At 40.5% G+C, this 11808-nt stretch overlaps 1 protein-coding gene across 2 annotated transcripts; it reads left to right on the top strand.

Moving 5' to 3' along the window:
- Positions 1–6860: 6860 nt before the first annotated feature.
- Positions 6861–11808, top strand: LOC4323853 (DNA repair protein RAD51 homolog 3). Of its 2 annotated transcripts, none has more exons than XM_015770924.3 (9): positions 6861–7020; positions 7269–7373; positions 7657–7779; positions 8020–8053; positions 8124–8194; positions 8274–8500; positions 8697–8828; positions 9538–9604; positions 11333–11808. In XM_015770924.3, the coding sequence occupies exons 1-9, from the start codon at positions 6909–6911 to the stop codon at positions 11509–11511; spliced, it is 1050 nt and encodes a 349-aa protein (XP_015626410.1). In that variant the 5' UTR covers positions 6861–6908; the 3' UTR covers positions 11512–11808. The 2 variants fall into 2 exon arrangements, with proteins under 2 accessions (XP_015626410.1, XP_015626418.1); XM_015770932.2 differs by having other exon boundaries at positions 8010–8053.

Here is an 11808-nt window from a genome sequence, read left to right as displayed (position 1 = left end):
GCTAGCTTTCTGTTTGGAAGATTTATTAGGCGCGTTAATCGTATGATCTTCTGCAGATGATTGTACACTACACATGTTTATATGCAAGTGGCTGGTTGGTCTGATGCAAATCATGTATTCGAGTTTTAAGATTTTGTTCAAGTTTACAAATTATGGTGTAGGTTATTGAATTCCATTGCAGCATGCTGGCATTTAGTTCAAAAGAATATATGGAGAATTGGAGATCACATTGTGCCCCTGAACCCGTCCGTTTTATAAAAAAATGTAAAAATGGTGTTACAACACTTCCAGCAAAATCTGCACATATGTTTTGTCCAAGAAAACACAGTCATGCATTTATACTGCAAGCATGCTATTTACATTATTATTGTTCATGAAACCTTACAGATGTTTCTTTCTGAGAGTTTACAAACGTAGTTCTGACTTGCAGGTAACCGACTCCCTTAACCACTGAAAACCTTCGAAGGGTTATTCGCTCGGAGCAGTCGGAGCTATAGATGCATGAGGGTTTATCATGATTATCATAGTGAAATCTATCAAGTCTAATTTTGAGTTCTGATGGTGTTGCTACTTCTATTGCATTGTCGGAAGGCGGTTGTCTGGATGGACACAGCAAGTTGTGTTTTTTTGTCTGCTATTCTCACAAATCCATTCCGCGCTAGCAGTTCAATACCCAAAACAAAGAATTTACAGCAAATGGTTCTACTTTCGGTAGAAATTTCATATCCCTAATGGAGTTACAAGGCTTATTACTCGGGAAACTCAAAACTTCATGGTGCTGTTTTGCTTTTATTGGTGCTCTGAAGGCATCCATTATGTAATTCTCCCTTCGTTCCAAATTGATCTACATATATCCATTATGTAATTCTCCCTTCGTTCCAAATTGATCTACATATAGTTTTTTCTGAAATTATTCCTAAATGATATACATATTTGTGTTAATTTATTAAGTCTATTCGTTATTTATGCATTGGAGTAAATGTACGTTGATGCATGCAGCTATGCACACAAGTATTTATAACCCACATGCAATATCTTGATTTGCTATTGGCTAGGAAATAGTAGGAATGGTGCCTGCATTGAGTTTGTTGCTAGAATAAATATAGGATGAGAGAGTTATTTGCTTTTCTTGGTTTTGGTGTACCTATGAAATATATATGTAGATCAATTTGGAATGGAGGGAGTAGTTTTTAGAAAGCTAGCTCTGGTAGGATTTTTAGCAGAGGTTTTGGGTTTTATTGTATCAGGTTTTTAGAATTGATTATTGGGAAGAGAAAAACTAGGAAGTTTATCTAAGAAGTCTTGGTGACTTGTAGTTTACATTGAACTCATTTAATATTTCTACAGAAGGTTTTTATGATTTTTTGTACGGAAAGTCTTTAGAGGTTTATTTGATTTCAAATCCTCTTCTATATAGAAAGTATTATGATCTCAAATAAAATCTATATATTATTGTTAACTTATGCACGCCAACAATTGTTTGCCTTTTGGCCTAGGGATGAAAATGGTCACATGAATTTCCAACTGACCGAGCATCGTTTACATATAAATTATATCATTTTCGATTCTTGACATATATATTTTTTTAATCTCTTTTAGCATCGTTATTGACATTATATATTTAAATTAATAAATATGATCAATTCTCTACCAACGGGGAATTATTTCTGAAGGGATGTTAGTGTTTTCATCCCTATTTTAGCGCCAACCCTAGTAGGCAGTAGTACTATAGGATCAAAAACAAAAGGAAAGTTTGCAAAAAAACCAAATAAAAGGATAGTTTTCAAGAGGTTTGATCCCTAGCTTATTTTCTTATGAAATCGAGCCGTACACATGTTTACACTAACATTTTGTTTTCTTTCATGTGAACTAAAATATGCAGTATTTAGAAAGTACCAATATCCTCCAAAAATTAGGTCCCATTTTGTTTTGAACCAAAAACATAGGAATTTTATAGAATTGTAAGTTTATAAGATTTTTTTTTCTATATGGCCTTTTGGAATAAAGGGTTCAAAACTATTGAATCTTATGAAATTCCTAAGAAATGCCTTAATTTATACAAGTTTTGAAGGATTTTTAATATGAGATCTAGAAAATTTCCTATGAGTCTATCTATCTCATCTAGCATATGTTTTTCCTGCGGTCCAGTCAAAGAATTATTTTTGTATTTTTCTGTGTTTTATAATCCTCTAGTTAGCATTTAAATTTCTATTAAAATCGTGTATATATATATATATATATATATATATATATATATATATATATATATATATATATATATATATATATATATATATATATATATATATATATATATATATATATATATATATATATATATATATATATATATATATATATATATATATATATATATATATATATATAAAATCCAGAGTTTCGAAGTAGCCCTTTTTATCTACTCAATCCTCCATTCAAAAGGGGTCCTTCGTGCTCTTTTTTTACCTGGCGAGAGGTGTGCGTGTGGGCGGGAAAAACCAAGACGAAGGAGTGCGGGGGAAAATTGGGTTAATTTGATCCATGTCTTTGCAAATATACCATATTGAAAAAATATTATTACTATTAGTGAAGGGGACATATCCGGTGAAAACAAGCTAAGTGTTGGAAACTCGTGAAAATCATATATAAAAATTTTGTAAATTCATGAAAAAAATACTATAGATAGGTGTAGATATGAAATACATTCTCACTAAATCTCAAGTTTAAACTCAACTTCATTGACAAATTTCAGGTAAATAATAACATGACACTATTCACCCGAAATTAATCTTTTTTTGTTTCTTTTAAACGAAGTTGAATTTTGAGTTGAGATTTGGTGAGAATGTATTTCATATCTACAGCTATCTCTAGTATTTTTCTCATGAATTACGAAACTTTTAGGTATGATTTTCACGAGTTTCCAACACTTAACTCGTTTTCACTGGATATGTCCTCATTAGTGAAACTGGGTAGATGCCACTGCAATCTTCTAAATTAGAATTGTGCCACTCCATGATTTCCGTCATCTCTGTCCCCATCCCCGTCTCTCCACTGTTGCCTCCCTGTTGGTCAGCCCCAGGCTCCTCCCTCGCCGATGACCTCCTTCGTCCCCATCCATCGTGCCTCCCTCTCCTTAATCCTCCACCGTCTGCCGCCGAAGAACTTGTTCCTAGACAAAAAAAGATGGCACCGCGAGGTCAAGCTTGCCAAATAGGACCATCTTCTCCAGCTGCAGGTCGAGCACGCACATGAGGCACGACTCTTCGGTCATGTCCAGCGTAGCTAGCCGGTCGTCGCCAGCGCTAAAGAGGTGGATGTTGTTGAGTTGGCAAGGGTGTTCCCCGGCTCGACATGTCCTCTAGAGTGTGCGCAACACGGAGCTCGGTGTCTGGCACGCGGAGTTCTTTCCCGAGCTTACCCACCATGATCTCGTCTTCTTCAATGCCGCAAAAAAGCCTCCATCTCGTCCATCCCAATTATCTTATTGGCACCGGCCTCCGCCTCCTCCAGCGAAAGCACTGCAAAACCGAGAAGAAAACTTGAGATCGCAGTTTGACGAAGGGGGAGAGTCGAAGCTAGTGGCGAAAAGCTCACAGTTTGCCCCATCGTGGATAACGAGTCATGGGAGACCATGCTGCTTTTCGTCTTCCTTCAAGGTGATCCCCCAGTCTCGAGCAAGGGGAGAAACCTGGAGCATGCAATACTCCTCACAACAGTCGTGAGTGCTGAGACGGCACACGACGTTGCGAAGGAGGATGAGTCTTGACTCCAGGAGACCAGTGATCTCCATGCTCGGCTTGGAGTTGATGGAGATGGGAAGACAGCGAAAGCGGAGCCGGCCCGCGTTGTCGGAGTACTTGGCGGTATAAGGGTTGTCGATGTAGAGCCCCATTTCTGCATCCAACACTGATCCTATTTTGGCATGGATGCAGGAACCGGCCAAGAATCCGAACGCTCCGGTCGGAGGTTGAAATTCACGCTGCCGAACACCGATTTCTTTGGTCCGGCAGGCGTGTGTACGTCCTTCGTCGAAGCGCTGGCAGTAAAAAGCAAAGCGAAAAGCTCTGCGGAGGGGGCGAAGCCGCTTGTTCGGCACATCCACGTGAAGACGGAAAGCTTTGCAATGGCCGAAGGACTTAATTGCGGCAGCCTCGCCTCATAGATCTCCAAAACAGAGGCCAAGAAGTCGTCGCACAGTAGTCGGAGACCCGCGTCGAAGAAAGCGGCGAAGACCACAGTACGCCCATCGCCTGGTCTCTGGACCTCGTCATCAACGGGCCAAGAAGCTTGACCTTCAGTAGTTACCCCGGCAAGGACCATCCCCGGCCAAGTCGGCATCTTCGACCAATGACTTGCCCAAGTAGCAAGTTCAGTTGTCGGTGATGCTCCTAGGGTCTTCGCCTGTTGCCCTAGCACGAGCAGGTTTGCGAGGCGCCACGACAGCCGTGGCGAAAGGCGAGAGGCTGAGAAGAAGGGAAAGAGGCGAAAGCTCAGTGTGGCGAAAGAGACTGCTACGAGAGCGAAAAGCACAAGGGCGTAATAGCTTAGGAAATCTAAGGAAACAGTCACAGTGAAAACTAACGAGCGGTGAAAAAGTGAAAGTGACCCGGGGGAATATATAGCCCGGCAAAACGACGGTTCGACTAACAACCAATCAAAACTCACCAAGTGTCACCAGGGGTATACGAAACAGTAAATTCCTGTCGGATCGGGCCGCACAGTACAAGGCCGAATATACACGATACCCATGGCCCAAAACTGTTCAAAACAAAAAAAAAGAGAGAAAAATATTTCGCCCAAAGCGAAAGGGGCAGATTACAAGTGCTAAATTTTTGCAGGTGAAAAGTAAGTTTCGGCAGGAACATTGGCCGAAAGGGGGCGCCTCATGCCATACCTTATATGGTCCATGGTCTTGGCCAAAGCTCCCTACTCACCCTTGCCCGTGAGGGGCTTGTTGAAGGTATGTCATGAGGACCTTCGGCCAACCCGCTGAAACCACCTGGGCTATCAAGAATCGTCTAAGTCCATCAGGCGAAGACCTTGGGCGAAGCCAGAAGGGTGAAGACTAAGGGGTTTGTCATGGGGCCGCGGGCGAAGCCTAGCGACGAAGGTCAACGGGTTCACCACCAAGCTCGATGATCGACCGAAAGCTTACCAAGGGCGAAGGCCTTCAAGCAAAGCATGAAGCCGTCGCCCTAAGTAGAGAATGCCTTCGGCTGAGGGCCAGGGAGGCCTGGCGGACCGTGGAGGCCCTTCGCCACCTAATGGGCCGGCCCAGAAAGGCCGCCCTAGGGTCCATGGGTACAAAAGACAATGTATACCCACTGTAATATCCCTATAATAAAGATAACCATGTAAATTCCCATATAACAACCTAACCCTAGAGGTATGAGCCTATACTAGCATTATAAATAGCCCCCTAGGGCCATATAATGGGGGATCCAAAATTTTTTACCAGTTAATATACTACTTTACTGTCCAAATACACCTAACCAATATCCACGTTCTTCGATGTGACGTGGTTGCTGTTCGACAACAGTAATAGCTAAGACCCTCGGAATCCCGGAGCCATATTTTTTTTACATAATAGATTGAAAAAACGGCCTCTACATTCTCTTGGATGTGCACAGACAAGGAGCCATGTTATAGTTCCTCTTGTGGCTATAAACTCTGTTCTTAGCAACATATATCATGAAAATAATTGAGTCAGTGGACAAACGCATTTAGCTAAAACCAAAAGTCAATGTGAAATGAACGAGATATCAACCAAAGACATCTACATGTAGTGTGTATCCCAAAGGAAAAGGATATCGTCACTGATCGACCCGGCCGGCTAGCTCGCACGCCAACCTAGCTCTTTATTTGTTTATTTATTTTGCAAAACACCAAGCTAGCTTTTTATCTACCTTATAAGAGCAATTATAATAGTATATTATAAGCTAGCTAAATGCTGAGGTAGAGGAGAAAAGAGAGGAGAGGGGGATAAGCTGTGTGTAAACTTATAGCCGGCTTGAACGCAAGAACCAAGAAACTCTGTGAGAGAGATAAATGGGCCCTATATTAATTATAAAGAGCTAACTATTACTCCCTCCATTCTAAATTGATCTACATATTTCATAGGGACACCAAGACCAAAAAAAACTAATGACTCTCTCATACTATATTTAATCTAGTAACAAACTCGATGCATGCACCATCCCCACTATTCCCTAGCTAATAGTAAATAAAGATATTGCATGTGAGTTATAAATACTTGTGTGCATTGATGCATGCATCAACGCCCATTTACTCCAATGCACAGATAACGAATAGACTTAATAAATGAACACAAATATATAGATCATTTAGAAATAACCTAAAAAAACTATATGTAGATTAATTTGGAATGGAGGGAGTATATGAGTAAGCTAAGAGAAGACTACAAAGAACTTTATAGCCAACATGTTGGCTGTATTATTAACCTTGCTTTAATTCACCAATCTATCTATCTACCCTATAATTCACAACACATCTTAGACTGTGTTCTTTTCCATGGGTTCCAACCCACCCCTCGTTTTCCATGTGCACGTTTTTCAAACTACTAAACAGTACACGTTTTGCAAATAGTTTATATAGAAAAGTTGCTTTAAAAAATCATATTAATCTATTTTTAAAATTTTTTATAGTAAATACTTAATTAATCACGTGTTAACCTATCGCTCCATTTTCCGAATGGAGGGGAGGGACCACTCCAAAAAGAACACAGCCTTGCTCATCATCATCATTGGACAAATCCAACGTGCCTCATCACTCTGCCCTTATCCAACGGTCCTGATTCGCCATTCTCTCAAAAAAAAAAACCATCGCCAGTCGCCGCCCGCGCGGAGCATCCATCCTCAACCTCCCAAGTTCGGCGCCCAATCCCGGCGATGGAGATCGCCGACCTCCCCATCGCCACCTCCCACCGCGCCAACCTCCTCGCCGCCGGCTACTCCTCCCTCGCCGCGCTCTCCGCCGCCTCCCCTCCCCGCCTCGCCCGAGGTACGCCCCCCCACCCATCACCCCCCACCTGCGGGGGGTTAGGGTTTAGGGATGATTAGCTAGTGCGTTCGTGCTCCGATGGATGATCCCCCTTTTTTTGCTCGAATTGGTACCAGTGTCTTTGCTCCTAGTCTCGTGCCGCGTAGCTGTGATATTTATGTCTCTTATTAAGACATTGCTTGGTCATCTCGTGTGCGTGTGTGTCTATTGGAGGATGAGCCACTGTTCTTGGCATGTTGTTTTTGCAGATTTGAGCATTGAGGTACATGAGGCTGAAGAAATCCTCAAGGTTGCCGTGGGCGCCAACAAGTCCAAGGGAGCAGATGGGCCTAGCACCAGCAGTGTTCTCAAAGGTACAATTACTCTCGGTCCGCTCCGATGCAATTTTCTTGGTAGATTTATCTGTGCTTTGGTTTCCCTGTGCCATGCTTTCTTATTGTGTAAGGTAAAATGATGCCCTAGGACGATATGGTGTGCACATATACTTTGCCTCCGTGGGAACATTTTATTGTTTCCCAATCATCAATAACCCATGTTTGATTCTGTGAGGTCCTAATTTGTTTGATGTCACGGAGATCCTTGACATAACAATGGACCATAATTTGTACTGCTTTTGACTCGTGCGGATATTTACAGGTGTGCAAAATGCATGGGATATGCTATCTGATGAGCAATCACGGAGGCACATCAATACTGGATCTGCTGACCTCAACAACATCCTTGGTGGAGGGATTCACTGTAAAGAGGTTACTGAGATTGGTGAGTTACTTTTAACGTCTCTACTAACAAAGGGATGAGATTCACTATCTCCTGATAAAGCCATTAATTTTCCATTCCTCCGACGAATTGTATTGATTATAACGATCCATGTCCTATGTGGATACTGAATATCTGATAAGCCTTTGGTTTTCCCCTATTTTCTTGTAGACATTGATTGTTATGCCCATCTTTTTTTAATCTGAAGTGATTGGCCTAATCAACACATCTAGTTTGATTCAGGTGGTGTCCCAGGAGTCGGTAAAACTCAACTGGGGTATGTTGTACACAATATTAAATGCAAATTCAGATGAAGATTTCACTACTAAAGACCTAACTTTTGTCAGGATTCAACTAGCAATCAATGTTCAAATTCCAGTGGAGTATGGTGGACTTGGTGGGAAAGCTGTTTATATAGGTACATAGTTTCACACTAAGGCACTTATCATCTTTTGTCTTAGCAATAAAGTCTTAAGAGTATCTGCTTATTTTAACAGATACAGAGGGAAGTTTCATGGTTGAACGTGTCTACCAAATTGCTGAAGGGTGCATCAGTGATATACTGGAGTACTTTCCACACTGCCATGACAAGGCTCCAGCCGGACAAGAAAAACTGAAGCCTGAGAGTTTCCTGGCTGACATCTACTACTTTCGAATATGCAGCTATACTGAACAAATTGCAGTCATAAACTATCTGGAAAAGTTTCTTGGGGAGCATAAAGATGTAATTTTCTTGAACAATTTAGTCTTGAATTATTAGTTTATAACCACCTTAAGTTTGTACCTTAATTTCTTCAAAATAAATATGTTTTGCATTAACGCAATTTTGTCCCACAGTAGTTTCATGCCATGCCATTGCTTTTACAATCTACCACAATTTATGAAATTGAAGCCAATAATTTTTTCTTCCTCCTTGACAGGTAAGAATAGTTATTATTGACAGCGTTACTTTCCACTTTCGGCAAGATTTTGATGATATGGCACTAAGGACTAGAGTGCTTAGTGGATTATCATTGAAGTTGATGAAACTTTCAAAGGCATATAACTTGGCGGTAAGCTGCCTACCCTATTAGATCAAGTGAAGCAGGAGCTACCACTGTTGGTGTTAGTTTCGTAAAATGGAGATCTGTGCATATTCATTCAACATCTGCAATATATGTGCTGTCATTATGTCATCCGTCTTGATTGATGTAATTTTGGATATACTCATATGGTAACACAAAGCCATTATACTTCTACAAAAACACTAGGTTTCATTTTTCTTGATTGATTACTAGACTCAACCAGAGTGATATTCTAGTTGCTAAAGCGAGATTTGAGGTAGCTTTATAAGCACGTAACATTTCAACTTCAGACAAATCAAATTAGTTCTGTTCAGCAGCAGCAAACACGATTTTATTTTGTTAATGGAATGTGCTAAGACTTGTTCTTCATTGTATTGAGATTCAAATGGGATTTTATCAGTGGAGATCAAAGATTAGAAGGAACAAATGCCTTTATGGGTGAAGATAAACTATTGACCACTAGGGGCATGGTCTGCTCGGAACCACAATAGTTACCCTCATGGCCATTTCATAATTTGCTAACCACACAATTACTTTATGCTATCCTTTCTTCCACTATCCTCCCCATTCATATTTCTTTATCCCATTTTGCTCATTCCTCTATAAATCAGGAATGACTTAATTACGGTTTTGCCTTAGGTAGAGATACCCTGCGCAATGAGGTTAACATACTTATCATCTTATTTTGTTTGAGCAGGTTGTCTTGTTGAACCAAGTTACTACTAAATTCACAGAAGGATCATTTCAGTTAACTCTTGCTCTAGGTCAGTTTCTATTCATAAATTATAACCCCTCTTTTTAGTTCGCAATCACCATCAAATGCCTACATTTTCTCTTTGTTCCCTAATAATCACTAGTGACTAAAATTAAAGAACCTGACTTGATGTTCTTACTGCTGTGGGCTTTGATTTGATGGGCTGTGGCTAGGTTGGCCTTCATTAGGGAGTAATTATATCGAGTTGCATTAGAGATAAGTACTAGGAATTTATATTACAGACCTTTTTAGGTGAGTATTAGAAATACAATTACCATCTACCTATGATGATATTTGCTCATTATATTATTAAGAGATGGTGAAAAAGAGCCACTATGTTCACTCTCAACTCTCAAGGACTGGAAATCACCACCTTAATCAAGAGAAAGCAAAATATCTATGTCATTGATCATGGCAGAGCCCAAATTATGACTATGTGATATCACCTATACAGTATACAATATACTATTTTATTATTGAAATAGAATCGAGAGTTATCAAATACATTTCTACTTTTGAATCAATTGTAACCTAGCTCTGTACAATTTGTGTTGGAAATTTGGTAACTGTCTACTAATTTAAGGTTGTTATGGGTGGGGACCTGCCCTATAAACGCTATCGGACAGTTTAAGAAGAATTTAGCATCGAATAAACAAATCTCCAAGTCTCTCTGTCTCACATATATCCAGACATTCAGTTGCTCCTAATGATTTCTGTCTCCTCTCTGCCAAGCCTACTCTTTCAACTAATGGGTTTACCTCAAATTGTCCGTGTGTGATCTTCCTCTGATCATAGTTATTAGAACCGGACCAGACCGGCGGTCCGACCGGAATAAACCGGAACCAGCGCTCTTAGCAGTCAGGTTCGATTAAAAGACCGTTGCGCAATCGGACTGGTAAATACCCGGTCAAACCGGGCGGTTTTTTGGTAAACTGGCCAGTTCTCTAGATTTTGGCCGGTTATAAGCCGGTGATTGCCCACGTGGGCTTGTCAGCCATTGCTCGAGTATATAATATAAGAGAAAATTGAGGTAAAAAGAGTGAAGGCTGGGAATCGAACCCGTGATCACGCGTGCAACACCCAAATACTCCACCGTTGGTCTATGACATTTGTTGGTCTTTATGATGCGTCATTTATCTATTTAACCCGGATCAAACCGGTGGTCTAACCGGTTAGACCAATAAACCAATGAACCGAGCACTTAGCGGTTCGATCACCGGTCCGGTCTTAATAGCTATGCCTCTGATGGATGCTTACCCTGTTATGTGGTTTGTAATACTTACTAAGAGAGTAAAACTATGCTTGGCTGCTATACCTTGGTTTGTAACACTTACTAAGTTTTGGCTACTATACCTAAGATAGTTTAATTTATGGGGTAGATGGCATGTTTTGGGATACTCTGTTATTTAGAGTTAATGAATTATTATCCTGGGATATCAATTCCAGTTATTGCTTGTAGCAAGCAAAGCTGTGGGGTCCTTCTGGTTGTAGTTCACTTTGAAAACCATGATAATGCAGGTGAATTAATATTATGTTACTAATTTCATGCCATTTTTATTTTGTCACAAAATCGAAACAGATTCCCCCGCTGGAATGTAAATAAAATGACTACAAAAATATATAAGATGCACGTACAACCTTGATATGTTCCTTTTGTGCAGCATGTTACTTGCCGACTATTTCTTGTATTGGACCGTCGTTTGTAAGGAATGGTAATAATGAAAATGCTGCTATGCAGGTGACAGTTGGTCCCACTCATGCACCAATCGACTAATTCTGTATTGGAACGGCAATGAGCGGTATGGATTCCTGGACAAGTCCCCTTCACTACCAGTAGCATCAGCACCATATGCAGTGACAGTTAAAGGGGTGAGAGATGCTGTGAATTCAAACAGCAAGCGAGTCCGGGTAATGTAGCAATCTTGGTGTTGAACCCTTTTACCATTAGTAGCCATCGACCGTCATGTCTAAACTGTGCAGCATTCTCTGATCTTTCTAACTAAGCTGATTGAAATTTGGATCATGTGTAACGCTGTCTTATTTGCTTCTGCCGGTAGCTAATTGTACAAAGGTAACTGAAGCAAAAGAGGGTGCTTCATTTTGGTTGATCCAAACATGTAACAGCTAACAAGTACTCTACAGGCCTGTTACAAACTTACAAACAGAATGATGCCGGATGTGTTCCGATGCCAGGAAATTATCCTCGTTTTTTCA

The sequence above is a fragment of the Oryza sativa genome, chromosome 1 (genome assembly GCF_034140825.1).
Source record: "Oryza sativa Japonica Group chromosome 1, ASM3414082v1".
NCBI classification, from domain to species: domain Eukaryota; kingdom Viridiplantae; phylum Streptophyta; class Magnoliopsida; order Poales; family Poaceae; genus Oryza; species Oryza sativa.
This window is presented reverse-complemented; position numbering and strand designations above follow the sequence as displayed.